This window comes from Ordospora colligata (assembly GCF_000803265.1).
Source record: "Ordospora colligata OC4 chromosome Unknown contig_01, whole genome shotgun sequence".
NCBI classification, from domain to species: domain Eukaryota; kingdom Fungi; phylum Microsporidia; family Ordosporidae; genus Ordospora; species Ordospora colligata.
This window is the reverse complement of record NW_014575407.1, coordinates 49,961-77,320: the sequence shown is the minus strand read 5'-3', so window position 1 is coordinate 77,320 and position 27,360 is coordinate 49,961. Positions and strand designations below refer to the sequence as shown.

The 27,360-nt window shown below is 39.4% G+C and overlaps 25 protein-coding genes and 1 non-coding gene across 26 annotated transcripts; 12 read left to right on the top strand and 14 right to left on the bottom strand.

The window, feature by feature from the left end:
* Window positions 1–37: 37 nt before the first annotated feature.
* Window positions 38–1,060, top strand: M896_010740 (uncharacterized protein; the record flags this gene model as incomplete). Its single annotated transcript, XM_014708977.1, has 1 exon — window positions 38–1,060. The coding sequence occupies one exon, from the start codon at window positions 38–40 to the stop codon at window positions 1,058–1,060; it is 1,023 nt and encodes a 340-aa protein (XP_014564463.1).
* Window positions 1,061–1,116: 56 nt separating this feature from the next.
* On the bottom strand, window positions 1,117–1,608 carry M896_010730 (putative ribonucleoprotein; the record flags this gene model as incomplete). Its single annotated transcript, XM_014708976.1, has 1 exon — window positions 1,117–1,608. One exon carries the CDS (start codon window positions 1,606–1,608, stop codon window positions 1,117–1,119), a length of 492 nt encoding a protein of 163 aa, XP_014564462.1.
* A 161-nt stretch (window positions 1,609–1,769) lies between these two features.
* M896_010720 (CCCH-type Zn-finger protein) lies at window positions 1,770–2,849 on the bottom strand (the record flags this gene model as incomplete). The annotated part of the gene is made up of 1 exon (XM_014708975.1): window positions 1,770–2,849. The coding sequence occupies one exon, from the start codon at window positions 2,847–2,849 to the stop codon at window positions 1,770–1,772; it is 1,080 nt and encodes a 359-aa protein (XP_014564461.1).
* Window positions 2,850–3,406: 557 nt separating this feature from the next.
* Window positions 3,407–4,444, top strand: M896_010710 (uncharacterized protein; the record flags this gene model as incomplete). The annotated part of the gene is made up of 1 exon (XM_014708974.1): window positions 3,407–4,444. One exon carries the CDS (start codon window positions 3,407–3,409, stop codon window positions 4,442–4,444), a length of 1,038 nt encoding a protein of 345 aa, XP_014564460.1.
* Window positions 4,445–4,508: 64 nt separating this feature from the next.
* M896_010700 (uncharacterized protein) lies at window positions 4,509–5,066 on the top strand (the record flags this gene model as incomplete). The annotated part of the gene is made up of 1 exon (XM_014708973.1): window positions 4,509–5,066. The coding sequence occupies one exon, from the start codon at window positions 4,509–4,511 to the stop codon at window positions 5,064–5,066; it is 558 nt and encodes a 185-aa protein (XP_014564459.1).
* Window positions 5,067–5,197: 131 nt separating this feature from the next.
* Window positions 5,198–6,577, top strand: M896_010690 (trehalose-6-phosphate synthase; the record flags this gene model as incomplete). Its single annotated transcript, XM_014708972.1, has 1 exon — window positions 5,198–6,577. The coding sequence occupies one exon, from the start codon at window positions 5,198–5,200 to the stop codon at window positions 6,575–6,577; it is 1,380 nt and encodes a 459-aa protein (XP_014564458.1).
* Window positions 6,578–6,656: 79 nt separating this feature from the next.
* M896_010680 (uncharacterized protein) lies at window positions 6,657–7,328 on the top strand (the record flags this gene model as incomplete). The annotated part of the gene is made up of 1 exon (XM_014708971.1): window positions 6,657–7,328. One exon carries the CDS (start codon window positions 6,657–6,659, stop codon window positions 7,326–7,328), a length of 672 nt encoding a protein of 223 aa, XP_014564457.1.
* An 88-nt stretch (window positions 7,329–7,416) lies between these two features.
* On the bottom strand, window positions 7,417–8,709 carry M896_010670 (RING Zn-finger domain-containing protein; the record flags this gene model as incomplete). Its single annotated transcript, XM_014708970.1, has 1 exon — window positions 7,417–8,709. One exon carries the CDS (start codon window positions 8,707–8,709, stop codon window positions 7,417–7,419), a length of 1,293 nt encoding a protein of 430 aa, XP_014564456.1.
* A 102-nt stretch (window positions 8,710–8,811) lies between these two features.
* Window positions 8,812–8,893, bottom strand: M896_010660. Its single transcript has one exon. It is a non-coding gene; the product is annotated as a tRNA-Ser (tRNA).
* A 184-nt stretch (window positions 8,894–9,077) lies between these two features.
* Window positions 9,078–9,716, top strand: M896_010650 (uncharacterized protein; the record flags this gene model as incomplete). Its single annotated transcript, XM_014708969.1, has 1 exon — window positions 9,078–9,716. One exon carries the CDS (start codon window positions 9,078–9,080, stop codon window positions 9,714–9,716), a length of 639 nt encoding a protein of 212 aa, XP_014564455.1.
* A 23-nt stretch (window positions 9,717–9,739) lies between these two features.
* Window positions 9,740–10,747, bottom strand: M896_010640 (HRD ubiquitin ligase complex protein; the record flags this gene model as incomplete). The annotated part of the gene is made up of 1 exon (XM_014708968.1): window positions 9,740–10,747. One exon carries the CDS (start codon window positions 10,745–10,747, stop codon window positions 9,740–9,742), a length of 1,008 nt encoding a protein of 335 aa, XP_014564454.1.
* A 68-nt stretch (window positions 10,748–10,815) lies between these two features.
* M896_010630 (thymidine kinase) lies at window positions 10,816–11,460 on the bottom strand (the record flags this gene model as incomplete). Its single annotated transcript, XM_014708967.1, has 1 exon — window positions 10,816–11,460. One exon carries the CDS (start codon window positions 11,458–11,460, stop codon window positions 10,816–10,818), a length of 645 nt encoding a protein of 214 aa, XP_014564453.1.
* A 168-nt stretch (window positions 11,461–11,628) lies between these two features.
* M896_010620 (uncharacterized protein) lies at window positions 11,629–11,946 on the top strand (the record flags this gene model as incomplete). The annotated part of the gene is made up of 1 exon (XM_014708966.1): window positions 11,629–11,946. The coding sequence occupies one exon, from the start codon at window positions 11,629–11,631 to the stop codon at window positions 11,944–11,946; it is 318 nt and encodes a 105-aa protein (XP_014564452.1).
* Window positions 11,947–11,993: 47 nt separating this feature from the next.
* Window positions 11,994–12,956, bottom strand: M896_010610 (uridine kinase; the record flags this gene model as incomplete). The annotated part of the gene is made up of 1 exon (XM_014708965.1): window positions 11,994–12,956. The coding sequence occupies one exon, from the start codon at window positions 12,954–12,956 to the stop codon at window positions 11,994–11,996; it is 963 nt and encodes a 320-aa protein (XP_014564451.1).
* Window positions 12,957–12,987: 31 nt separating this feature from the next.
* Window positions 12,988–13,434, bottom strand: M896_010600 (thioredoxin; the record flags this gene model as incomplete). The annotated part of the gene is made up of 1 exon (XM_014708964.1): window positions 12,988–13,434. One exon carries the CDS (start codon window positions 13,432–13,434, stop codon window positions 12,988–12,990), a length of 447 nt encoding a protein of 148 aa, XP_014564450.1.
* A 94-nt stretch (window positions 13,435–13,528) lies between these two features.
* On the top strand, window positions 13,529–14,332 carry M896_010590 (uncharacterized protein; the record flags this gene model as incomplete). Its single annotated transcript, XM_014708963.1, has 1 exon — window positions 13,529–14,332. One exon carries the CDS (start codon window positions 13,529–13,531, stop codon window positions 14,330–14,332), a length of 804 nt encoding a protein of 267 aa, XP_014564449.1.
* A 136-nt stretch (window positions 14,333–14,468) lies between these two features.
* On the bottom strand, window positions 14,469–15,758 carry M896_010580 (eukaryotic translation initiation factor 2; the record flags this gene model as incomplete). Its single annotated transcript, XM_014708962.1, has 1 exon — window positions 14,469–15,758. The coding sequence occupies one exon, from the start codon at window positions 15,756–15,758 to the stop codon at window positions 14,469–14,471; it is 1,290 nt and encodes a 429-aa protein (XP_014564448.1).
* A 136-nt stretch (window positions 15,759–15,894) lies between these two features.
* M896_010570 (uncharacterized protein) lies at window positions 15,895–16,323 on the bottom strand (the record flags this gene model as incomplete). The annotated part of the gene is made up of 1 exon (XM_014708961.1): window positions 15,895–16,323. The coding sequence occupies one exon, from the start codon at window positions 16,321–16,323 to the stop codon at window positions 15,895–15,897; it is 429 nt and encodes a 142-aa protein (XP_014564447.1).
* A 170-nt stretch (window positions 16,324–16,493) lies between these two features.
* M896_010560 (thioredoxin reductase-like protein) lies at window positions 16,494–16,970 on the top strand (the record flags this gene model as incomplete). The annotated part of the gene is made up of 1 exon (XM_014708960.1): window positions 16,494–16,970. The coding sequence occupies one exon, from the start codon at window positions 16,494–16,496 to the stop codon at window positions 16,968–16,970; it is 477 nt and encodes a 158-aa protein (XP_014564446.1).
* Window positions 16,971–17,053: 83 nt separating this feature from the next.
* On the bottom strand, window positions 17,054–18,295 carry M896_010550 (subunit of RNA polymerase II transcription factor; the record flags this gene model as incomplete). Its single annotated transcript, XM_014708959.1, has 1 exon — window positions 17,054–18,295. The coding sequence occupies one exon, from the start codon at window positions 18,293–18,295 to the stop codon at window positions 17,054–17,056; it is 1,242 nt and encodes a 413-aa protein (XP_014564445.1).
* A 149-nt stretch (window positions 18,296–18,444) lies between these two features.
* Window positions 18,445–20,034, bottom strand: M896_010540 (phosphoacetylglucosamine mutase; the record flags this gene model as incomplete). The annotated part of the gene is made up of 1 exon (XM_014708958.1): window positions 18,445–20,034. One exon carries the CDS (start codon window positions 20,032–20,034, stop codon window positions 18,445–18,447), a length of 1,590 nt encoding a protein of 529 aa, XP_014564444.1.
* A 313-nt stretch (window positions 20,035–20,347) lies between these two features.
* On the bottom strand, window positions 20,348–21,727 carry M896_010530 (uncharacterized protein; the record flags this gene model as incomplete). The annotated part of the gene is made up of 1 exon (XM_014708957.1): window positions 20,348–21,727. The coding sequence occupies one exon, from the start codon at window positions 21,725–21,727 to the stop codon at window positions 20,348–20,350; it is 1,380 nt and encodes a 459-aa protein (XP_014564443.1).
* Window positions 21,728–21,980: 253 nt separating this feature from the next.
* Window positions 21,981–23,399, bottom strand: M896_010520 (serine/threonine protein kinase; the record flags this gene model as incomplete). The annotated part of the gene is made up of 1 exon (XM_014708956.1): window positions 21,981–23,399. One exon carries the CDS (start codon window positions 23,397–23,399, stop codon window positions 21,981–21,983), a length of 1,419 nt encoding a protein of 472 aa, XP_014564442.1.
* A 78-nt stretch (window positions 23,400–23,477) lies between these two features.
* Window positions 23,478–23,969, top strand: M896_010510 (uncharacterized protein; the record flags this gene model as incomplete). The annotated part of the gene is made up of 1 exon (XM_014708955.1): window positions 23,478–23,969. One exon carries the CDS (start codon window positions 23,478–23,480, stop codon window positions 23,967–23,969), a length of 492 nt encoding a protein of 163 aa, XP_014564441.1.
* Window positions 23,970–24,147: 178 nt separating this feature from the next.
* M896_010500 (uncharacterized protein) lies at window positions 24,148–26,151 on the top strand (the record flags this gene model as incomplete). Its single annotated transcript, XM_014708954.1, has 1 exon — window positions 24,148–26,151. One exon carries the CDS (start codon window positions 24,148–24,150, stop codon window positions 26,149–26,151), a length of 2,004 nt encoding a protein of 667 aa, XP_014564440.1.
* Window positions 26,152–26,180: 29 nt separating this feature from the next.
* M896_010490 (DNA-directed RNA polymerase I) lies at window positions 26,181–27,095 on the top strand (the record flags this gene model as incomplete). Its single annotated transcript, XM_014708953.1, has 1 exon — window positions 26,181–27,095. The coding sequence occupies one exon, from the start codon at window positions 26,181–26,183 to the stop codon at window positions 27,093–27,095; it is 915 nt and encodes a 304-aa protein (XP_014564439.1).
* Between the last annotated feature and the right edge of the window lie 265 nt (window positions 27,096–27,360).

Below are 27,360 nucleotides of genomic sequence, written 5' to 3'. Positions count from 1 at the left end.
GAATGAATCGAAATCAACTAGCCAGGAACGCCCTTGCATGGATTGGGTTGCAGAACTCAACGCCAGAATTGATATCCAAGACGCAAAGTATATCTCAATGGTGTTTAACACATCCAGACAATGGCCTGCTGATATAGACTGCTCAGTAATAAATGAAGTCAAACAACCGTTCAGCGCTCTTCTCAAACTGCACCACGCTATTCATGTTGAGAAAGCATATGGACTACTTGAACAGCTTAGTAATGGAACAATAAAGCACCTTGGAAAAGAGCATTGGGCTTCTTGTATATCAAAGACGATATTCTATGGAATATTCCAACTGAGAGTACCTGCAGGTATCAGGAAGATCAGTAGATTGCTATACATCTCGCACAAGGCTCTGTTGCAGGATTGTAGCAGTACATTTTTTTACATCACAAACATGCTTCTTGAAACATACAGAGATACAGGAGAGCTTGAGCTTGCTGAAGACGTGTTTAGAAACATCAATCCACCAGTCAGGAAAACCAGAGAATACTTTACGTTTTACTTCTATAAAGGAGTGTTTGCACTATACTCAGAAATGTTTGAAGAAGCATATACGCTGTTTCAGATAGCATTTGCATATAGAAGAGGGCAAAAGACAATTGCACCATTTTATTTTGTATCATCCTTACTCACTAGCAGATTCCCTAAGTACAAGTACCTCCAAAGGTTTGACTGTTTATATCTGCTTGAGTTGGCGTGCTCAATAAAAAAAGGTGCATATTCCAGCATAAACAGTGGTATTGATTTAGCATTTGCTAACATCCAGGATTATACCATTTACAGAGTGCTCACAATACACTGTCCGCTTATATGTCTGTCTAACCTAATGCATCAAGCATACATGGATCATGGAAGCGACAATAAGCTTGAGATACAGTGGATTGCAAATGCAATTGGAGACTCTGATCTCAAGGAAACGATATGCTTGATAAGCAATCTAATAAGTTTGGGACGGATCAAAGGATACATATCAATTGCCAAGATGGTAGTGGTGCTAAGCAGAATAGACCCGTTTCCCTCTTCAGTCCACTAAGTATCTGGTGATTTATAAATAAATCGATTTTGCAAGTTGATACGCTTTTTTACTTTCTACTTCGCAAGCTCTGCTGATAAACCCAGGCTATCAATAGATACACCTTTCAGGTTTTTGATGAGATTCATTGCATCATCTTTCGATGCAACTGTTACAAATGCAAATCCCCTGAATACGCCTGTCTCCTTGTTCATAACAAGATTTGGGCTCATGAATGAAACATTTGTATTAGCATCAATCAGTCTGTATAATCTCTCTCTAGTCATGTCCAATGGAAGATTCGAGATTTTTACGCTGCAGGGCTCCTGGCGGTTCATTGTTGGCGGTATGTATGCATTTGATACAGTCGGTGCTTCAATGACAGGCTTGTATGGCACTGAACCTAAGTCGTTTTCTTTTACACTTGAGTCTACTTCTGTGGTGTATAATGCAAATGCTGGCGCTGTGGTATGCTTCATGACACGTATCTTGCTGGAGTCTCCAAATGGCTGGATATTCTTTCTAGATTTGATTCCTTCAGTATCTGGCTCAAACTTTAGTATTTCCATTGGGATTCAAAATTGTTTGCTTTTGTGCCAACCATTAAGATTTATGCTAAGCATTAAGAGTTAAATGAAATAGCTGATTAGGAAGACAATTGAAATGATAAAGGCATGTTCTAAAATGCACGCCCACCATTATTTTATTATACATGTTTCAATATGTTTATTTACATTCCCAGATGTTCAAGCACAAACTGAGACACTTTCTTATTCAATGCCTTGCATACAATTCCTCCTGGTGCAAGAATCCCTCCGTTTTGCACTTTCTTGGTAGCGCAGTTCGGGTAGAACATCTCGATACATTCATCCATCCATATTGATGGACTGGACTCTTTCCAAAAAGGTCTTTTGAGCATTACATCTCTACTACAGCCTTCATCAACAATTGGATCAAATGAATAGTTATAGTAGCCTGGAAAACGACGTTCGTTGCATGAGTCGTGGCGTTGTGCTGGCGCACAGAGACTCGGATTGCTAGATGACTCTGCAGGTCTAAGAATATCATTAGGCATCCAAGAATCATCACAATGAAGCTTATCTGTTGTCTCAGATACATTTATTTTTGTGCACACAACAGTGTTTCTGGAATTATCTGAATTTGCTTCTGAAGAGTCATTATAAGTGTGTGCAAGAATCTTGCCTAGTCTTTTATGTCCTTTGTGCACATCTTTAGGATTATGGAGTGAAATGTTTGGAACATGAATGAAACAACATCTTTTGCCATATGGACAACTGCCCTCCTCCCAGAATGTCTTGCACGTTTCTGTCTTGTACTTTGGATGTCTTTGAACATATCTTAGCTCAGCTTCGCTGTGTGCAAACTGACATTTGTCTCCGTATTTACAGTAACCCACTTCAGAATGACTCCTGCACATTTCTGTCTTATATAGTTGGTATTTCTTGTTATAGTGTGTGCTTTTTGTAGAGCTGGTGTATGTGTTATTCGTATCAGTATTTGATTCACGTAAGTTTATGAATGTTTGTCTCTTGTTGTGACTATTTGTTTGCTGCTCTGTGGTTTTACTCACCAAGACTACTGAAGACTGAATATATGTGCTTCTGCTTAGTTGCCTTGGCTTATCGATATATACAGAACACATACAAACATCAGTCAATTGTGCAAGGTCTGTTCGCTTGTTTATACACTTACATTTGTGCCGAAACTCTACGTCAGGATCGGATATCTGGATGCTGTTTGTTTCAATCTGCCACAGGCTCTCCCTGTTTTTCCCTCCAAATTCATACATGCACCCTGTTATTGATGCTCTGCTTGATTTGTATCTGATAGAACATGATTAAGAGATAAATACCTTGATCGATCAGTTAATTAAATCATAGATACAGATTATGCATCAGTAAGATCAATAATGCCACATGCTCATTATTATGAAATATTCAATAATGATCGCTATATCTTGGTTATTATGAAATATTCAATGTACGTATTAGTGTATACTGGCTACTATAACACACAATACATATTACTATAACACAAATGCATGAATTTATGCAAGCATCGCATTATCTACTTGTTACAAATACTATTGTTCAACAGTACCTTGTATATTCCAAATTTTCTTATTCACATGCACACCATTGTGCAAATTGACTTAACTACCAAATTACATCCATATCAGCACGTATTGATATAAACCTGAACTGATCAATTCATCAGTGTAATATATCTGCTCATCAACAACACTTCTAAATCTATCATGCATACATCAAATTCAGAAATACGAATGCATTAAAAGAACATTCTTCGTTGCATAAACATATATATTCAGGGCTCGAGACAATTTCAATGAAGATCGTCGGATTACTCATAGCTTGCGTTAGTGCAATCAGTGCAATGACAATCACATCTATCAAGGTTAGATGCGAATTTAAAGACAAGCCCTGGCTTGTGTTCACCGAGGAACGCTCTTTACTTCCATACATGCTTACTACTGAGAATCTCCCTGCAACAAGAGAATACCTTAGAGCAACTGGAATTCAGAGAGCATATGTCTTTGGATGGAATGGAGAATATACGAAAGTCATCCCATTTGTTGTTGAGGCAGCAGCAGGCTCAGTCACGCCATTCATAGCAGACAGAAACACTGCAGAGTACATTCTGTGTGTTGGTGAATGCCCGTGCCCAATGGCAGGTACCCAAGGAAATGCAGTACAGATAGTCGGTACTTCTAATGGAAGGTCTGTCATCCGTGTTAACCCTGGAAATAACAACAGTGTGAATCCATGCTTTGAAGACAAGAAGACACGCAGATGTGAAGAAGAATCTTCATGCAGCGAGGCAGGTGTCAAGTGCTACGACTTCGTGTCTGTCAAGAAGGAGAAGTGCGGATTCTCATCTGGATACAGGAGGTTCCCGAACAGGAAGCTTGAAATCACCGAGAGCTTGAAGGACTATGTGTTTGACATCAAGACATTACACAGGAAAGGAGATACCATTGTCAATGTGACCTCAAAAAGCAACAAGGAAAAGATTGAGAAATTCGTGATCACGAAGAACGGAGAAATCAAGGGAACGGACAACAAGAAATGCAAGATTGATCCTCTACCCAGGTGCCTGAAGAACCCAAAGAAACTTTACAAACTCAAGCAATGCATTGAGGCAAGATTTAATGGCATGAAGGTGTGCATGTACGTCAATGACAAGTGCGAGATATTCGTAGTAGTGCCTAAGGGCGATGCATGTGTGGCCTACAAGGTCATAATCAAGGGAGATGGAAGGAAAGAGAAGATTCGCTTGGGTAAACAGATCAGAGGTAACAGGCTCCGTGAGTTGAAAAAGAATGGACTCTTTGGTGTTGAATTTGCTTCAATCGATTGCAATTGATTGTAAATAAAGAGAGTCTGTAAAAGTTTGTGTGTTGATTTGTATGTAAATGTATATGCCCTGAATGCAGCTTGGACATTTGCTTGTTGGCCAGGTAATCATATGGGTTTCACTTGGGATGCTAGTGGCAGCGTCGGAAGGGAAGGCTATTCAGCGAATTATGACTATGATTGCAAATGCATCTTTCTTGCGTGTGTCTGATTCAAAAGGTGTTTTTTGCTTTTTGTTTTCATTTGCAATAATAGGATTTGGATTTATGCTGGAGGTTGGGCGCTCGATCACAAAAATAAACAAGAATGAAAGGATGAAGTATAGGATAATGAAAGCACAAAGGGGATTTGCATTTATGTCGCTGGTTCTGTTCATTAACTTTATCAGTGCATACATATTCAAATCATTGAATGTAAGAGCAACGAACCTACTGGTGCTAGGACTTGTGAGCCATGTGATGTGCTCGATGTCGTCGTTTTTAGGCATGGAGGTATTGAATACTTTCTTCTACATGAACTTTGTGCTGTCAAACATTGCAGTGCTGCTGCTTACGTACATACTTGGTACAGAAAGAATGTTTGTAGCATTAGGGAGCTGTTTTGCAAAGTTCAAGGCATTTAGTTGGTTTTAATGAATTAAAGTGTTTATTTGCAGGATGTTGATGTATGTGATGTGCTCAAAGTAAGTATGATTGGTGAATGATTTAAATGATTGGATAAGGCACTTTGGAATGATGATAAAACAACACGTGGAATACAAGGCATGAAGCTTCTGGTTGTAAGTAATCGTTTGCCACTGACAGTAAAGAGAGGAGAGGATGGATTTGAATACAAGCAAGCAAGTGGAGGACTGGTTACGGGACTCAAGAGCATAAATGATAAAATCAGGTTCAAATGGATTGGAAACATAAGTGGTGCAGATCTGTCTTCAGAAGAAAAGGAAATCATTAAGAAGGACTGCTGGGACAGGTTCCATTCAATCCCAATCTTTATAGATCCTGAACTGAATGATCAGTCATACAACGGATTCTGTAATGCCATTCTATGGCCAATGCTCCATTCGTTCAAAGACGATATAACATTTTCAATGACAAATTATAATGCCTATGTTGAGTATAACAAGATCTTCAGCAGCAGGATATGCGAGATTGTAGAAGACGGCGATGTTGTATGGGTGCATGACTACCATTTAATGTTGCTTCCAGAAATGCTAAGAACCATGTCCACAAAGACATTCAAGATTATGTTCTTCCTACACACTGCATTTCCAAAGGCTGATATGATAAGAGCGCTTGAATACAGGAGACAGTTAGCAAGTGGAATAATGCACAGTGATCTCGTTGCATTTCATTCATTTGAATATGCACTCAACTTCAGAGACGTGTGCATTGAAAATGATGTGGAATGTCTGGGTAGAATAGACGCTATTCCAATAGGCATTGATCCAGAGATGTTTAGAAGTGTTTTACAACAACAAATAACAATACAGAGAATAGGAGAACTCAAAGAAAAGTTTAGAGGTAAGCAGATTATTCTTGGTGTTGACCGAACTGACTATATAAAAGGAATGCCACACAGAGTAAAGGGACTGCAGAGATTCCTTACAAAGCATCCTGAGTTTGTTGGAAATGTTGTTTTTATGCAGGTTGGCGTGCCAAGTAGAACCAATGTCAAAGAGTACTCTTCATACATCACAAAAATGAATGAGTTGGTTTCAGAGACGAATAGCATGTTTGGTTCTATTGAGACTGCACACATCTACTTCCTGAGCAACAGTGTTGACATAAACGAGTTATGTGCTTTGTATGCAGTCAGTGATGTACTGCTTGTGACATCACTCAGAGACGGGATGAATCTCGTTGCTCTTGAATACATTTCATGTCAGAATGAAAATAATGGCGTTCTTGTATTGAGTGAGTATGCTGGTGCTGCAACAACGCTTCCTGCATCTCTTGAAATGAATCCGTGGAACACTGAGGAAATAGCAGACACAATTCACAATGCATTGACAATGCCTATGGATGAGCGTGTTGAAAGGCATAAGATCAATTCGAATGCAGTAGACACATTTACGTCTGTGAAGTGGGCAGAAAGGAATCTTGATGGGCTTTGCGATGACTGGAGAGACTCTCTAATGCTTTAGTAAAAGTTGTATGTTGTATTGTGATGATTGAATAAATCGATTGTTTCCATTTGTTATTGTGAGTTATTATGCCCTTCGAATGATTTTGTTAGTTTCACTTATAGCTATGATACAGATGGCATCTGCAACCTTGTTCCGCATGGATGCAGGGACAAGCGTAGAAAGCTCTCAGAAGCTCAAGGGACAAACTGTAGTGCTTATGCAAACACGGCTGCTACACCGTTCATCATTTAGGCATGAGTGGAAGGAGGCAGACGGCATCAATGCTGGTGTTAGACTTACCATACACAAAAGCGACGGAGACTATGAGGAGGCAGATGCCGACCAAGGAAATATGGTTTTTAAGGACCTAAAGCACGGTGTGTCAAATACGTTCTTTTACACAACTCCTGAGACTGGATACTACACCATGGTGTTTTCTCTTGATCCAGGTATTAAGGGAGAATTTGCGCTTGAGTTGTTTATTTTCGCAGGAAGGGCGTGGACGCCATCTATAGTGTCTGGGACAGACTATCAGATGGAATGGCTGTCAAAGAAGATGGGCGATCTTTTATACTTTGCAAAGAATAACTTTGATCTGCAGACTCTGGATGATCACGATGAAATGGAGTATGTTGATTTGTACAATAACATATTCAAGCTAGTTAATAGAGTTGTGTTATTGAAGATCTTTGCAATATCAATCACACTGGCATACATCGATAAGAAGTCAAGAGACTTTTATGTGTCCAAGAGAATAGTGAAGAATTAAACATTGTCTTTCTTAAGATTTATAATGTACTTGGATATTGAAGAACTATATTGTCTTTCTTAAGATTTAATACTTTTATATCCTTGATTTACAGCTTTTTGCCCTTTGATATGTCTATGACCGAAAATCCCGGGGCTTGCTTTCTTTCTGGTTCTGTATATGTTGGAGAGCCAAATGGAACAAACTTAGGAAACATTACTTTCTTACGGATGCTCTTGATGCTTTCAGAAACATCCTTCTGTCGATGATCAAAGCGGACAGACTCGAATATCTTCAGGGCCTGTGCATCACCAACATAATAGGATACCTTGTTAAATGCATCTGTTACAGTCATGAATGTGGCCATGAATTCATCTATAATACACTCAATCTCATTTGCATCTGTGGTACAGAAGTAATCAATTACTGACTTACGCCTTGCACGGCTTTTCTTATGATCATCAAGGATGCTTCTGTTTAGGTATGTAGGAACATTCAATGACGGAGAGTTTGGTATTGACATTGTGTGTTTGTTGTCACTTTGTCTTGTATCTACAATCATTCCATTTGGAGCAAGTATATCAACCTTGCACTTCACATTTCTTTTCTTGAATGGATCCATCACTGGCATGTCGCAATCGCCTTTCTTTGGAATGCTGCTCAATGTAACATCTAGCTTGTGAATCTTTGTGAGATGCGCCAAAAGCTCTGTTTGATATGTAAATGCATAACACTTATTTGCAAGGCATTGATCAAACATGCAACAGTAATGTGCATTCCTGTAATGACTTTCAAGATCCTTGAAGTTTCTATAGTACTTATATTTAAGTCCAACCATATCGCATATCTGGCACATTTCATGCTCTATATTACAATGCTGCCTTGCATTGTCTGCATCATAGAGATAACTCTTGCAATGAACACAAAACACGTGTCCGATGAATCCTTCTTCTCCAAGCATTCCATTTCTGTGGTCCTTGATAGTGGAGCTTTTGTACAGCTTGAATTCATCCCAGAAATCCTTTCTTCCATAGATGCATTCAGAACACAGAACAAGTCCGTGCTCAGAGTAATGTTTTCTGAGCTGTGCCAGTGTTGAGCATGTTTTAAGACACTTTTGGCATTTGCTTGATAAAAGATCTTCGACATGCTTCTTAACAGCATTACTTTCATAGACAATCGTGATGGATGTCTTTATCTCCTTTAGTGGTTTGTGAGTTTCTGATTTATTAATTGCTTCTGATGTATTGAATCGAAGCGTCTTTGTAGTGGTCTTGCACAATGGACAGTTATGCTGTTTGTACAACACCACAAGTCTTAATGAGCATCTGATGCATATGCAATGGCAGCAATCGTAAGATGCATATATTTCAGAATGGCAGTCACATATCTGGCAGTCCATGGGTGTCTGGTAGTTTGATGAAATGAACAAGTATATGATAGAATATCATGTGAGAAAGAGGCAAAATGAATTGCAAGAATTCTAGACTGAATTTACACAAAACGAAGATGACAGGACTCGAACCTGTGAGGACAGAGTCCACTGGTTTTCTAGACCAGCGCCATAACCACTCGGCCACATCTTCTAAACATTATACAAGAAGGAAAACACAGTCATGTAAAATGAACATCGCATATATCTTATCGTAAATAAACGTACCGTATAATTTAACATAACTTCTAATATAAATACTTTATACATAACCTTTTGTTATAAGTTATTCTATGCATGAATGTAACATATTTGCAACCCACTAATGATGCCCTAATATGGATGCAAACTCAATCCAAAGGCCATCATCAAGAATAAGATTGCATACACAGGAAGACTATTCACATAAGATGGATGACAAACTCAACCAGGATCAAGCAAATTCCGAGTACATCATCACAAAACGATACAAAACATACTCAGACAAAGAAAAGATATACTGGACACCGGAAGAAACGATTGCACTCGTCAAAGGCATCGAGGAGTTTGGAAAAGGTAACTGGAAAGCCATACTAGACAAGTATAAGAATGTTTTCCATAGCAACAGAAGACACACACACCTGGCTGACAAGTACAAATCAATGAATAACAACACATCATACTACAAAGTACAAAATATGCCAATTGTTCATACAGATGAGAACGGAGACGATCTACACAATGCACTTGGAGAAAGAATCGTATACTCCGCAAAATTCCCATCTGAAGTTGCAAGAACAATTGCATTAAAATCTCTGTCTAAAGAATCAGAAAGCTGCTTAATACATCTCAAGCACGAAAAAGACAGTGAAATGGTGATGGACAAATACTATGCATCTTTCAACAGCGGTAGAGTGCGAATCAGAAAGGTATGCAGCGCAATCCTTCAAAAACCACAGAATACTGTAAATGAAGATAAGAAAAACCCAACATTATAAATTACTATAAATTCATTTATTTCTCACTCATCCATCGTAACCGGAATCCCAGATATAAGCTCGTTGCCAACAACAAATGTTTCTTTCTTCAGCTCAAGCAGGATCGGAGACTTGCATATTGGGCATGTCTGCTGCCTTTCACACCACATCTTCAAGCATCCAAGGTGAAAGCAGTGGCCACATCCAAGGTTTTTTCCAGATGCCAGGTCATCTCTGCAAATCGCACAGAACCCATCTCCAGTCCCATCCGTGCATTTCTCAAGATCTTTGCACAGCTTGATGTATCTAGCAAATGTCTTTATCTTCGAAATAAGCGCATCAAGTATTCCAAGTGCAGATCGGAATAAATTCAAAGGCAGCCTGTAACTAAGAGACGTAATCCCAATAAACACAACATATGCCACAAACGTAATACTCATGTACACAATATCAATATAAAAGTTGATCTGTGATCGCTTTTCCTCATCTTCATAAAACGACATATTCATCACAAATATGTTCTTGATCGATGCTATCACAAGAAGCATATACTCAAAAACAAACAAAATGTGCCCGCTCATGCGTGTCATACATGACATCATAAACATGCATCCCACAATACATGAAAAAGCACATATTCCATAAGCGAGGTAATATTGCTCTTTCGCTGCTTCTCTCTTGATTCGTATTCCCAGCAGCCAGCTCAATGATTTGATACAAAGAAGCATTGCAAACAACATTCCATTTTTGAAATTGATGTCGCCGTCAAATGTAGGCACAACAAGCAGAAAATCAGTCAGAAAGTACAGTAGAGACTCATGGAAGCTGGAAACTTCCTCGAGCCTAAGGCTCTTAAACACGGACCCAACGATCACATTTGTCAAGAAACACATGACAAATATCAAAAGGAGTACATGGAGAATATGAACAATGCTGTTATTGGTCGTGGTCGTAAGCACGTTATACATCGTTGGGCTTCTGTAGCCAGCCTTCATCGTACATACTGCCAACAATACAAGGTGGGCAATTCCATACGACATGGCACGCTTCATATCAGGGTAAACACACATGTTGCCGATCAAATAACAAACTTACTGAAACTCAAAACACAAATATCCATTTACTTCTGTTGAATGTCTATTGAAACCACTTCAAAATTGGGTATTTCATAACTTTCATCATTCATCGGCTCCATTCGTCTTTTCCAACATACATGGCATACAGATGCATACTTCTCACTCCCAGGCATCTCAATGTCAATCGTTGGCCCAGATGTGCTAGGCTTACCATCTATATATCTCAAATGGAATCGTGCATTCTCCTTGCACATTCCACACAGCACCTGAATTTCATTCAGTTCGTCACTTAATTCAATAAGGCGCTTGGATCCATCAAACAAGCATTTCTTAAAGTCTGTCAGAAGTCCATAGCACCAAACAGACACCCCGTGCACATCAACAACCTCTCGTAAACTCTCAATCTGCCAGGAGCTTAGAAACTGTGCTTCGTCAATAAACACAATATCAACTCCTTCGTAACAGACATCTCTTGCAAAATCAAACTCACTTCCAACACTAAGATCACAGTTCATCTCCATTCCACACCTTGACTTTATTATATCAACCTTACATCTAGTATCTGCTTGCGGTTTGATCAATAAAACTACTTTCCCACAGGTCTTGGCGTGCTTGGCTGCCAGAAGCATGTTGGCGGTCTTTCCTGCAAACATTGGCGAATGAATAAATCTCAATCTTCCTCTACTCATTCAATATCCAAGGGATCGCACATTGTGCTACTTAACACAAACATTCACTCTAATCAAGCATTTATGCATAACCGAAGATTTATCAGATTTTACATTCCATACATATTCTCAGCAAAAACACTGTTTCATAACACTACATATAAAACATACAACAGAACACATCTATAAATGCCAGATTATGAAAATAACCATTCAAAGAAAATAAACTGGGGACTCTCACAGATACTACTCATTGCTGTTCTTTATGCAACAAGTATAGCATGCGTCTTCATAAGCATCCAGCCATTACTGGAAATGGACTTCGAACCTAAAAACTTCATAGGCATTTTCATTGCCTTCTTTCACGGCTCATACATGCTTGGGTTCATGTCAATACACAAGAAAAGCCAATTCGTGTTCTGGGCATCTAGCTACACTCTTCTATGCATAACAACAATCCTTCTGTACTGTTACAACGACCTGTTCTTGCAGTCTCCGGCATCATGAGTAACAACACAATCAATAAACTTAGAAAATATTCAATTAAGATTCATTCAAGCTTCACTATCCGAAAGACATATCTCTGGTATTCCTCCACAAGTAATACACTCTCCCGTGCATTCAACTTCTCCCTCTCCAAAAAAATTCACCTCCTTTGCATCAGGAATCGCAACCTTCTTCTTCAGAAAGTATTGCCCCAGCTCCTCAAGCACCGCATTCGATTTCTTTGCATTAAAATTCCCATGAACTATCTTAATAAACCCACTGTATATTGATGAGTAAATCCACCTCAGCGTGCTTGGAAACGTCATTGCAAAAAATTTGTTCAAAACCTTCTCCTTTTTCCTTCCTATTGCCAGATCTCTTTTCAGCCTAACAGACAGAATCTTAGATGCGCAGTGCCCCATAAACACCTTCAATATCTTAAAATCTCCCATATCCATCTTCCTATCAACAAACTCCTCTTTAATATCTTTACTGCTGTTATACGGATCAAACTCTGCAATATTGAATATCTTCTCGTTGATCGTGTTGAATGCAAAAATTCCCTCAATAATCAGCACTCTTGGCTTTGGATTCGGCCTTTTCTCATACTTTACTGTTGGATTGTACTTCACCTTATAATACACACTATGCTCAATATATGGCTTCTCATCACGAATTGCTTCCAACACCTCAAATACACTTTCCCAGTTCAGCGAAGCAGGATTGTCAAAGTCGTATTCCTCATTAAAACTTATGGAGTCAAAATAAAACGCATCAAGTGCAAGTATATGTGAGTTTATTCCATTCTCACCCAGCATCCGATGTATACTCTTTGCAAACGTGCTTTTTCCAGATGACGTTGCTCCTTGTATGCATATAATGTATCTTCTGCTAGGATCATAACATCCATCAAAGTATTTGTAGATTACCTGCCTCAGATCCTTCACCCCTCTTCGGCATTCAGTCACATCGTTCAATTCTTCTTCAACCATGTCAATTCCTGCGTCCTTGAGCCATCCCTTAATACACATGTTTAAATATTTTTAAAACGGATATTTTTTACTATAAACTTGAAATCGGCTTGAAAATGTTGCTCTCAGCAATCCGCTTCTTAAGACACTCAATGTCAATTGCATCTCCTCCAAGCTTTTCAAACCCAATCACCTGGTCAACAAAGTATCCGTCTTTGAAAAACCCAAGAAACGGAAGAACACGAATCTCAAGCTTTTTAGCAACAACAGGGCATATATCTGCGTCCACCCTGTAGAATGATATCTCAGGAAAGCTTCCTTGTACCTCATCAAGCATCTTGTCCATTATTGCACAGCGTTTGAACTCTGCCTTCTGAAAATGTACTATCATTGTCATAGTCTTTGTTTTCTCTATCAGCTCCTTTTCTGAACATATCGTAACCACCTTTGCAGAAAGCTCCTGCATTCTTCGCTCACGGTATCTTTTGAACACTTCGTCATCCAGCACCCAGTCAACCTCATCAGTTTCTAAAGGCATAGGATGATCTGATTTTTTGCTTAAGGCTTGCTGCAAGAGCACAGTTACAGAACATCCGAGAAAGCTCGATTTGTACAGAGCATAAACCCCTGCAATGGATAAGCTGAAAAACACACTTAAAGAAGCTAAGGTACATCATGCAGAACAGAGCGTATTTCCTTGCCTTGAGGTATGCAGAGCATCAGAAGTACCCAGGATATTACCAATCAATACATTGGACAACTTGAACGAGGTTCTCAGAGAGTTTGAATTTCCAATCATTGAGCAACGAATGCTTGATGATCACCTGGCATTGATAGACGTTCTTAACAACCTAAACATTGAATACGGGAGATACGGACTGCAATTTTCGGCAGAAATGGACAGTCTACGCAGCAAGCAGGAAGAGCTGGCTTTAGTTGCAGAATGTGAAAGAGAATGTGATGTACTAGAAGTTGAACTCGCAAACATAAAGCAGAAATACGATGAAGTCGAAGAGCTCAGTCACTACAACATTGAAGACTTGAAACATAGGCTGTGTGAGCTTCGAAAGTTATTCAACGATTCTGAATATGAAAAGCAACATGGAGATCTAATTGAAAAGACACTTGGATTTATGAGACTAGAAAATAATTGTGATGAAAGCATTGCAGGAGCACTTAGATACATAAAAGAGTCAAAAACATACACATCATGTATTGAAAGGATGATTGCTGAAAACACAATTAGATCCGCAAAAGACTCACTGAATAAACATATCTTTACAAAGCTTATTTCACAGGAGCACGTCCAGTTATGCGATCTTGAGCATGCTTTGAAAATCGATAGACAGGGTCTGCTCAGGATAGTTTATGGTTTGCTTAGTAAAGGGATCATCATATTTGATCGAGCAAAAGACAGAATATCAATCCAAAGATAAAGATAATCAGCATCAATATCCTTACAAAATTACTTAATGCAACTCTTATTGTTCAAACAACACAATACTACATGCCATTAAATACCATTTAATTTTATCCAGAAATATTCTCCAGGCACATACACAAAGTTTCTCATTAATTGTCATAAACAGGCTCCACTGTCTTTCCACTCTTTACTTCTCCATGCCCGATCAAACGCCAATGCCCTTGAACTTTCCTAGAAATCGCTATTCTTTCTCCGATCTCACAACATGCAGGTTTTACAAGATCAAGCGAAAGCATCTCTTCACTCATTGCTCGGATTACTCCTCCTGTAGTCGTGCTTCCTATGTTCACCAGCACCTGCTCATCATTTTTTAGTTTTGTACTGCTTTGAATACTTGTCTTCTGAAACAACTTATAATTAACATCAATTTGGCAGAATATCGATGGCAAATGTCCTAGCAGTCCCATCACCTGTCCAACTAACTTATCAGCCTTACAGAAAAACGGATCCATAGTAGTCCCGACTCCTATAAGTCCTCCAGGACATGCTTCTTCAAGAGACGTGCTCTCTGCCTTCAATGAAACCACCTTAGAGACAAACGGCCTGCATACAAATTTACTTCCATTCTTAGTTATTGATCCAGGTCTTATCTCAATCTCGTCTCCTGTCTTCAGTAAACCAGTAACCAGACTACCTCCAATAACTCCTCCGCATAAATCTCTGACACATGTGCCTGGCCTGTTCACATCAAAGCTCCTAATCACAACCATCTTGGGATGCGCTTTGTCGTTTCTGATAGGCTCAGGAATGTAGTTCACAATAAAATCAAGAATTGCAGGAATATTCACACCTACTTGGGCTGCCGTTGGAACCACAGGCCCAAACACATTCGATGTTTTCAGAAACTTCTGTATCTGCTCGTGCTGCTCTAGTGCCTGCTCCCGTGAAACAAGGTCTATCTTATTCTGCACAACAAGCATCTTCTTCAAGTTCATTATCTCCACCGCAAATAAATGCTCAATCGTCTGTGGCTGAGGACATGGCTCATTCGCTGCAATCACAAGCAACACTGCATCCATTATTGCAGTCCCATTCAACATAGTTGCCATCAGCACATCATGTCCTGGGCAATCCACAAAAGACACATGCCTTACAAGCCTAAGAATTCCCCCACAGTTATTACACGGCAACTCATCAGGTGTAGAACTACTAAACGACTGGTAGCAGTTCGGTCTTATACATTTGGAATCACATTTGTATATCTTTGCATTTGCATATCCCAACTTTATCGTAATGTTTCTTTCAAGTTCAGTCTTGAATTTAATCGTGCTTACACTGCTTATTGCCTTCACAATCGTAGACTTTCCATGTGCAACATGTCCAATCGTTCCTATGTTAAGCGTGGCTTGTTTCTTCATTACCTCAGAAGCATCTCTCATTGTTCCAGGGACAAAAATGCAGCAATAATTCGCTGATAAAAAATTGCCTTAGCCAACTCTATCAGCACATTAACAAGACCAAGTCATAAAAACACACATTTTCAAAACACAGGAAATAACCAAACTCACTATACATTTAATTACATCGATTCCTAGAAAATCCATCATATGCCTTGCATCCTTCAAGATATAAATCCCAGCATTTTTCAATACTTCGAGATATCCCATCAAACTCACTAATGCATTGCTGGTAGAAATCATTCACATTTTCTTGTGATTTGGAATACTTCTTATACATATAATCCACAGATCTTTGATACGGAATCTTTAATGTCTTGGATGCATGTTTGATGTTTGTCTTCGTAATAGGCAGTTGCCTGGCTATGAAAAACTCCTCAAGCGCAACTATCTGGTCTATAGAAAGAATCTTGTACTGTCTGACATTCTTTTTCCACACACTGCTCTTTTCGCAATCACTTCCAAAACTCTTTTCTGCATACTCATTGTCATTCTCGCTGGCAAAAAGTATGTTGGACAACCTTATATCATCTCCAATGCCAAACATACAGGGAGGTGCACTCTTATTGCAAACCTATGCTATCTATGATTTCCTTATTAGGCTTGTAATATATCTAGGTACTATATCATGCTCATAAATTCAATCATCACAAAATATACAATCCCAAGCATAGGCCTTCATTTACATCTCAAATCATAATTGGATTTTGCCCTCAAATGAAAAATGTGGTTATTGTAGGGCAAGGTCCAGCTTCATACATGTGTGGAATATACATCCACACTGCGAATTTGTCTCCAATGATAATCAAAGATAGTATACAACAAGCTCAATCCTTCATTGGGTTTGATAAGGTTGCTGGTGTTGATGGAGTCGGTGCTCCAGATGAGTTTACTAATCTGCTTGAAAAACAAGCAAGAAATATGGGAATAGATGTTGTGAATGATTCAATCACCTGTATATCAAGGGCAAATGACGTATTCACAGTAGTCACAAGCAATGCTTCATACAAATCAAAATCTTTGGTAATCGACAGTGCTTGCCTGGAGAAAAAATACAGAGCTGCCTTAGGTGAAACAGGTGTATTTTATACCAGTGACAAAATTACACACAATGAAGCAATCATCATGGCTGGCGCTGGCTGCAAGGTCTCGTTTGATGTAAAAGAATTCATTGAGGCAGATACAAGCAAGTAATAATAAACAATCTATTTAAATAAGAATATGCTCTACAATTTATGCGTCATTCATAAGTCTGTGTACATCCATAATGCACGCATTCAAAGAATCGTCTTCATGAACTCTTTTACAAAGCTATGCCCATCAAGCTTTACTACAATAATCCGCTTGTCTGAGTCAGATTCAACAAGATGCCCTCCATCCACACAGAACTTCAGAACCTTCTGGTAGTCAGAAAAGTTCAGGAAATTAGAATACAAATATCCAGGAACCATAAATATCTTGTTTCTCTTCGATTCCCATATCTCTATCTGACTACAAACAGTCTCTGGCAGCTCTCCGATCTTGATGCTGGATTCTAAGAAGTGTATTATTTGTCTTGCTGTGATTCCCTTGTCAAATGCTGCATTCGTGCTTTCTTCAGTTATCATCCCCTTGATTAGGTTCGGAAGCCTTGCTACAACATCACAGAACAAATGAATAACCGATTTTTCGTACTCAGAGTTAGTGTATGCATAAATTCTGTTGTTTGTTTCAACTATCACAAACTCTCTCTTACTACGCTCAGAAGCTTCAAACATCCGCACAAGATTCTTTCCAATAGCTAACTTCTCTCCATACATCTTCAATATTCCAAGCGCTTCAAAATACTTCAATAGTCTGATATTCACCACTGATATCTGATCATACAGCACTCCAATACTTTTTGTGCTCAACTCAAAAAATGCCTCAACTGCAGCAACTTCCTCCTCAACAGAGCTCGCAAAATACTTCAACGAAAGCAACACAAGACACCACATCTGCTCCTTCTTTGTCTTCAGTAGAAACTCAAATCCTCTGTTCGTAATGTTCTTTTGTTTATCAAGCAGTCCTCCAAAAACAACAATCTCATTGATTCCAAATGCATGACTCTTAAAATCCTTATTCACAATAAACTTTAAAATCGATTCAAACATCTGATTGCTCTTTTCTTCATTAACAGTAATTGTTTCATGTGCCTTCCTGTAATATTTCTCCATAACAAGCATGCAGAATCCATCCATCAGAGATCTTCTAAAATCCTCATCCAGGTATATATTGCTTCCCCTCTTCTCAATCACATGCACCTTCAACAGTGTCTTCAATATATTTTTCACTCCATCAACTTCCCTCAACATCCCAATCGAAGGAGACTTCAGAACAAGATCCATCACAAATCTTCTGGTGTCCTCGTCAAAAATCTTCAGAAAAGAAACCGCAAATATAGGCGCTTTGTACAAGCGTGTCTTCAAATCCTTCGGAAGCACTCTAAAGTACTCTACAACATCAATTGGATAGGGCCATGTCTGTGGACTCTTATGCATATCGAGCTTAGAAGGGCTGTGAACAAGTAATTGTAAATACCGTTGCAATATCCATTAAAAAATCTGGATTCATGTCTACAACAATCATCTAAAACAAACACTTCGCTTTATTCGCTATAGATAGTTCCACCAATCCTTGCTTCATGCAGTCATTTTGTGTAATCAATCTCAGGAAGGTTTCCCACTCCTTCACACATCGTGTAGACATGCGTTGCCACATTCAAGCATAAAAGATCCGTGTTATCACTGTCTGAGCACTCTGCATATATCCTTACCACATTCTCGGTGCCTGAGGGCCTTACAAACGATCTGCCCTTGAAATTCGCCATCTCTGCATCAATCATTTCCTGCAATCCTTTAGGCTCAAGAACTCGATTGTTCAAATTAACTTTGATACTGTTCTTATCCTTGATTACAACTGTGTGCAGTCTGCTCGGATTCTCTTTAAACTTACTCAAGTCATTCGCAGATGCCATTATTCCCTTGAAAACCAAGAAGTTTGCAACTGCATCTCCAACACATGGATCAAACAAACCAGATACCGCTTTTAAAATCTCATGGTGCTTGCTGGTTCCTTCTGCAATCTCATCAAAAAACGCCTGTGAAAAATACACGCTTCCATGCCCATTAGGTTCAAAGTACACCCCTACATCAAATGCTCTTGCTGCATTAACAAAATTCTTTACTCCTGTCTGTGCCAGCACCACATCGAATGAATTGGAGCGCAATAAGCCAATCGCTGCATCATTCGAGTAGTGAGATAGCACCACACCCATACTCATTTTCGAATCAATCGCATCAAGATGCTGCTTGATAAAAAACGCCAGAAACACCGCTTGGAAATCTCCATCAAATATCCTTGTTCTTGTCGGTCCTGTAAAAAACATTAACCTGTCTGCATCTCCATCAAACGAAGCACAGATCTCATCCGTAGATACACTGAATCCTGCAGACTCCAGCACTTCAAGCTTCGGCGCCCTATTCTTTGTCTTCACAAAATCTGCTCCGCAATCAAGATTTAGTATCCCATTCGCATCATTAAGCACTCTGCATCTCAAATCTCCTCCAAGACTCTTCTTTAGCTCATCAAGCTCTATTCCTGCAACACCATTTGCAGTATCCACCGCCATCTTGAAGTTAAGCCCCGTATTAGATACAAGTTTCCTGAAGTTGTTCACCAGGCTCGCTGTGTATTCCTCTTTCTCAACAATTTTGTCCTCCAAATTACTTCTTCTTACCAAAAAGTGAAGTTCAGGTGTAGTAACAACACCATAGTCATCAACCGTACAATTCAGCTTGCCTAAAACCGATGCAATATTCTTACAGATGCTTACTCCACTTTCTCGAGTGTCTCTTCCAAGCACCACATGCCCTCTTACACCTTCCCCTAACTCCGTCTGATTGCTGAAACTCATCAAAATCTTTCTCATCACCCTTGGAAGATCCTTGTCTTCACAATTCACCAACACATCGCTATGCTGCTCCCACTTCTCATCAAGCATGTTTCCTGTGTGATCAATTATCTTGATTCCATTGTGTTCCACAGGATTATGACTTGCTGTTATCATCACTCCAATCACTTTTCCTGCAAGCGTGGTCGATCGCAGATATGCTATAAGCGATGCCCTGCACATTATGTTGTTCTGGTCAGAATCTTTCGACCGGTATCCAGCTGTTCCGTAGTATGCTGGCTTAGACGGTTTTCTGAGATTGTCGTCAGACAACAGGATCTTGTCCATTACATAGGGTCGCTCAGGTTCTATTTATTTCTTAATGTGCAAATAGATGCAAGAATCCAATCATTTTGGCCATTCCACTTCTACTGGATTGATATACAAACACACAGCTATAATTTGTCTTTACTAATGATTGGCATCGATTTTAAACCATTCATTTCGAATCAGGTTTCTGTCAATCAAGCCTTGACATGTAATATTCCGTGTATCCTTGATTCGATTGTTGAGAATAACCTATTGATAGTATGTTAAAGCCATATAACACCATTCATAAATCTCAACCATTATCACATCTATGTAAAATAGCATATTTACACTAATTAACATCTCGAACCCAAGGATTCTCTTCTTTCAGCAATATTCTGAACTCAACTTCGTTATGAACATCTACATTTAAACACTCTTCTTCTATTTTCAAGTCACTAGCGGTGTATATATCATCTTCAACTAAAACCTCGGCATTTGTGTTTAATGCATGATCCATCTCAAGCGCACTCGAAAGCGTAAAAAAACGAACCTTCAACTCACAAATGCCAAAGAAACTTGCAAACCCACTCTGTCGTTTTCTGTTTATCATAATCGTCTTCTTCTCCTTCACAAGCTCATATACATTCTCACATGACTTGAGCGATATCACTGGATTCAGCCTACATCGTGCAAGCTCCTTGCTCATCACATCATTAATCTCAAAAACAGCTCGTTCACATTCACTAATACTCGCATCTTCGAGTTGGTTAATGCATAAAAGCAGTTTCCTTTTATCTTTCTCATGCATAAATTCTTCAATCAATGCGTAGACCTCCAAAAAATGCACATGCTTAGTAGAAGTAACCACCATGTATGCTTGCATCCAGTCTCCAGAGTATCCCTTTTTGATTTTGCACAGTGATGCATTCACAACAGCTATGCTTTTTCTGACAACAATGTTCCTTACAGAAAGTTCCTTGCTCATACCTTCTATAAGAGTCTCAAATGAATCTTCTATTTTATCGTTTATCTTCAGATTGTTGTTGTTTTCTAGTTTAACCTCTTGAATAAGATCAGATTTAGCATCAAAAAACTTCTCTACGCTTGTATGCATGTCTAAATCAATGTATGTTATGCTCGCAAGATCTGTGTACATCTGCTTTTGCTTCTGTGCAAACCTAGTCACCAATGATCTAAACTCACCTGAAACATCTTGCAAAAGTGCATTAAATCTATCCATTTTCATGCGAATAGCACTGCATGCTTCATTATCGCTTATGAGCACCTTCTTGATTGCTATTCTCAACTCAGACTCCGTTATCCAAGGATCGTGCTTTCCAGACACCCATGCATCAACATGCTTGTCTTTGGCTTCTCTAAGTTTCTTCAGGCTTTCAACAGACTTTTCATAGACCATTTGCATTTCTTCTTCAATCGACCTTATGCCTGAATCAATCCTAGATACAAGCTCTTCCAATTCTTTCATAACAGTATTGCCACATAAAGCACAAAAGTCATCAAGAACCACTTGTTGTTTCTCACACATCTCAACACACTGTGTAAGCAATGCATCGTTCCATTGAATGTCCCTGGGTATCTGAATCACCCTGAAAAGAATCTCAGATGCCCTTCTAGATGCCTGTATCGCATGCTCCAGGTACCCTTTAAAATACACACACTTAGACTTCTGTGCCATACATACGTCCTTGATACTTTCTATATCCTCCATCCTAACTGTTACTCTATCCATTTTTATTCAGATCTAATACTCTTATGAAACACAAGACACAGCTCTATCTAACACTTCTGTAAACATAAAAACATCACTCTAAAGTCTATGTAAATCAATACAAAGTCTATGCAAATCAATACACAAAGAATCAACACTACATCATATAAATTTATTTGTTCAATATAGTTCGTACACAAACTCACAGCATCTCTATATCTATCTATCTCTATTACTTCACTGTAAACTTAACTCAAGCACCTCCAAAGCACCCCTTCAACACCTCAATACACTTCATTCGTATTTCTTGATTAAACGGAACTGCTCCCATGCCATTGTAGCACAATGCATTTTCTCCACACTTCGATATAACAACCTTCCATCCATTGATAAAATCAAACACAATCGTACTATCAGCCATCACAAACAGAAACCCAGACTCAAACTTCTTTATCTTCACAATAAAGCATGGCTCAATATTCATAAACACAAATCCACTATCAAACGTCCTGATAAAGTATTGCAATGCCTTGTATGACTCAGCAACCTCCTCAGGTATCTTCTCAATTAGATGCTCCTCTTTATAGAACACTCTTCGTCCATTCTCAATTGTGGAGTTCAAGTAGATAACGCTTCGCTTGTTTGGTTTTAGCATCAAATTCCTATGATCTCCAAAATATATTCCATACACACCTGATCTCAGTACATAACCAATTCCCCTCAGCTTAGTCACAGGAATGCTGAATATCACATAGTCTCCATTAACACCCCTCTCTTGCGTTCTGTTGGATACCAGGCTTTTGTATATCCTCATCAGAAAGTGCTCCTTTCGTGACAAAAATCGATGACTGAGGATGTGCTCAAGCGCAGGCCTCTCAAGGGGGTTAGTATTCAGAATCTGCGTAATCAAGTCGATTGCCTCGCTTGAAAGATCGCAATCCTTAGGAAAGATATAATTATTTTGCTTAATCATTTTGTATATATCTTCAACATTCTTCTTTTGAAACGGTGGAACACCCACAAGTAGAGTATATATAATCACGCCCAGAGACCACACATCAGCCTCAAACGAATGCCCGCTTGCCTTGCCAAATAGAATCTCCGGAGCTATGTAGTTTGGAGTACCGCACATTGTAACCTTCTTCTCTCCATCCTTTATTACTGCACTCAATCCAAAGTCTCCAATCTTCACATTCAGCTTTGCATCAAGAAACAGGTTTCCAAGCTTCAGGTCCCTGTGCACAACACTCATGGCATTGTGTAAGTACATAAGACCATCGACAGTCTGCTTTATGAACTTAGCAACATATCTCTCTTTAAGCCTGCCATTTCTTTTGAGCAATGCATCCAGCGCCCCCCTTTCACACAGCTCAAGAACCATAAACACATACTCCTCGCTTCTGAACGATCGATACATCTTCACAATGTTTGGATTGTCGAGCCTCGAATGTATTGCTATTTCGGAGTCGAGCTTTTCATGCACCTTCTTGCTTGTTATATCTTTCAGTCGGACGATTTTCATTGCATACTGCTCTCCGCTTTCTATCGCAACCAGATAGCACTGTGCATATGCCCCTCGTCCAAGGAGCTTCTTGAGAACGTACCGTGTGTGGTACTCAGGATCGACAATAACGCTTCCAAGCTCCATGTACGACTCAATCTTTGCCGGCATGCAGGGTGGAATTTTTGGTCGTTTTGCTTTTGTTTCTAGCAAGTAACATAAACGCATGACACACACCCATCAGTTTGGATGACGTCGCTTTCAAAGGAGTATCTTCTGAAGGCATTGATGAACCTGGTGCCCACTGAGGAGCAGATGAAAACAATCGGACTGTTCATAAAGACATTTAAAAAGGATCACTCAGCAATATTGGATGCATGGATGTTTGTATATGAAAGGTCCAGTGCATACCATCGGCTGAATATGCTCTATCTTGCAAATGAGATTATGCAGACAACAAGGGATGCCGATGCATACTCTGTAGAGCTGAAGATAGCATTTAAGACAGCAGTTTTGAAAGTATTTGAACAAACAAAGCAAGCTGTCGTAGGAAATGCACATCTGTATAAGAAATATTGTGAGCTTGAGAATGTATGGATACAACGGAATGTGATGGGTGTAGAGAGCTGTGGATTAGATCTTCCAGAGCTGATCAGAAATATCGAAAGAGCATTTGGAGACAAGACAAGGCTGTGTGGTGTTCTTGAGGATGCTCTTGTAAGAATAAGAAGCGGGCAATAAGTCGTATGAACAGCTATGCATAGACATATGATAAATTTATGATGAAACTGTGCACTGGACATTGGCGACAACTAAGCCAGGTATTTGAGACTCATAAATGCAGTTTTAGATATTGTTTGAATAAATGGAGCATGATAAACAGACCTTTTTGTCGTAATTTTTTATCCCTGAGCTCTTTATGCGTTGTGAGTTTATGTATGCAGGCTGTATACGTAAATCAAAGGTATCTGCAAAGTATGGAAACGGGATGGCGTATGGGTCGATGTCGAATGTGATAGTGACTGATGAGAGAAGGGTGTTGGATGTGATTTATCTTGATGGAGAGGTGAATGCTTTAGAAAGTGAGCATGGGATGCTAGTAGTTGGAGACTGTAAAGGAAACGGATACGTAATAGATAATAAGAGAAGCATAGTGAACAAATGTGAGTTTGGGGATTGTATAGTTGCTGTTGGAGTGGTTGATGCAGTTCGAGTGATGTTTTGTACGATGCTTATGAGTTATGTTTATGATGTTACCTTGGCAGAGGTAAAATACAGCATTGTGAATCGATGGATTCCGACATGTGTGACATCATTGAATGGGAATGTTTTTGTTGGATGCAGAGATGGGCGGGTGATTATTCTTGATGGGAGCGATCGGTTTGATGTTGTAGGAGAAGTTAATGCGCATAATGACAGCGTGCAGGATATAAAATCCAAAGTGATTGATGGGAAGGGACATATCAGTACTGCATCACAGGATGAGACAGTGAAGATCTGGGGAGTGAATGCACAAGGAAAGAGCATTAAGCATATTCAGACTTTGAATGGACACAGTGACTGGGTTTTTGGGCTTTTTTGGAAGGAGGATGGAGATTTATTGAGTAGCTCTGGGGATTGTTCGATAGTTCATTGGAAGAGGCAGGGAGTGTGGATGAATGAGATGAGATATGGTGGAGAGAAGATGTTCCTGAATGTTTTAATGATTGGGCAGTTTGTGATTGGGCAATCGTACACGGGTGGGTTTTACAAGTTTGGAGATGAGCTTGAGGAGTTTGTTTCAGGGCACACAGATGAGGTGCGATCGATTGATTGGAAGGAGTCATTTATACTTACAGGATCGTTTGATATGACGTCAAGAATATTCTACAGAGGCATGGAGGTGGGAAGACCACAGACACATGGATATGGAGTGACAGCAGCAAGGTTTTTGAATATTAATGACTTCAGTATTGTCAGCTGTGCTCAGGAGACGATACTTCGTGTGTATGAGCCAACGCAAGTGTTTTACATGTGCTGTGTTTATGCAGAAAGCAAAGATGAGGATGTGTCTGATTTAGTTGCAGGATTATGTGTTGAGAATAATGGAAAAGATGTAGGAGGTAAAAATAGCAAGGCTAGAGAGACTGTATTGAATGAAAGGATGAGTGTGGGGGATTTCTTTGAAAATGTTGATGAACTGAAGATGTCAGCGGTTCGTGCTGAGTTGTCTTTGACTAACGAGGTAGTTCCTGAGTTTGAATTTGAGTGTTTGAATGAGCAAGTGTTATCTGTGAGTGTGTTTAATGAGATCAAGAAGGTTTATGGGCATTATTTTGATGTTAGTGATGTTGCGGTGAGCGAGCGCTTTATTGTTTCATGCAATAGATCTCTTCTTAAGAAATACTCTGGAATTTTTGTGTGGAACAGGCAGTTTGAAAAGATGAAGTATATTGAGGAGCATGATTATGGAATAGAGAGGCTGAAGTTTTCATGGGATGGAAGATATCTTGCAGCAGCTTCTAAGGATAAAAGTGTATCTGTTTATGTGGTTGAAGACGAAATAAAAATGATTAGAAGGTTGAAGGATCACAAAAGAGTGGTCTGGGACTGCGCGTTTAGTAGAGACTCGAAGTACCTTGCAACATGTTCTCGTGACAAATGTGTGATTGTTTATGCGATGCCTGATATTGAGAAACGATGGAGCATGAAATTTGATTGTGAGGTGACTTCTGTGTGTTTTTCACCGGTGCTAGATGTGTTGGTTGCAGGCCTTGAGTCTGGAGAGGTTATGGAGGTTGATGTATGTGAGAGTGGAATGAGTATGCTGAGTAGGAAGAAGGAGCATAGTAGGAAGGTGAATGTGGTGATGTTTAATCGTAACGGATCCAGATGTGCAACGGGAGGTGCAGATGGGCTTGTGAAAGAGTTTGTGATTGATTGATAATGGAACAAAAATAGCCCTGGGCAGGAATGTCGAAGATATACAAGCTTGAGAACGAGATGCAAACAATTTTGTATGGAGAAGAATGCAAAGGGTTTGAGGAGACACTTAACAGGGTGTCGTTTACGATAACGAAGTACAGTGAGCGGTGCCTTGAGTTTGATCTTGTGAATATTGACTGTTCGTTTGCAAATGCGTTACGAAGGATACTTATGAATGATGTGCCTACGATGGCAGTGAAAGAGGTTTTTTTGAGGGAGAACGAGAGTGTGTTTGCTGATGAGTTTCTGGCGCATCGTCTTGGACTTATTCCGTTGGAGATTGATCCAGAGAGGTTTGATTTTGTTGAGGATGAGCTGAATGAGAAGAATTGTGTTAAATTTGTGCTTGATGTGAACAATAACGGGAAGGACATTATGCATGTGTATTCTGATGACATTTTGTGGATGCCAATTGGTGATCAGAAGAAGGAGATTGGAGAAGCAAAGTTTAGTAGCAAGGTGCTGCTGTTTAAGCTTGCGCCTGGACAGCGGATTGAGGCTGAGCTTGTATGCACGAAGGGAACGGGAAGTATGCATGCGAAGTGGAGTCCTGTGTGCCCTGCAACGTATAGACTGATGCCACTGATTGAGATTGGAGATGTTTTTGATGAGAGTGCATACAAATTACAGAAGTGCTTTTCACCTGGAGTGATTGAGGTGAAGGAGTGCGATAGACGGATGAAGGCATATGTTGCGGATGCGAGAAGTGATACGATGAGCAGGGAGGCGCTTAGACATGAAGAGTTTAAGGGGAAGGTGTTTATTGGAAGACGTTCTGATCACTTTTTGTTTAGCATTTACACGACGTTTTTGGATCCGTTATATTTGCTTAAGAAGGCCATACAAATATTTATTGAGAAGAGTAAGGCATTCAAGAGTGAAGTGAGCAAGTGGAATGAGTAAATTAAGATGAAAGAGGTGAGTAAAATGAAGTGAGTGATGAACTTATGTTGTTGTGACGAAAGAAAAATGAAATAAGTGAATGATGAAGCTGTGAGTGATTTAGTAAGTAGTGACAAATGTGAAGTAGTGAGTTAATAAGTAAGTTAATAGTCGAAATGCGTTGTAGTGAAGTTATAGAATGACATAATAAAGTGATGTAATGCGTTGAGATTAATGCATGACCTGTTATAAAAGAATGAATGATCTATAAAGTTAGGTGAATAAA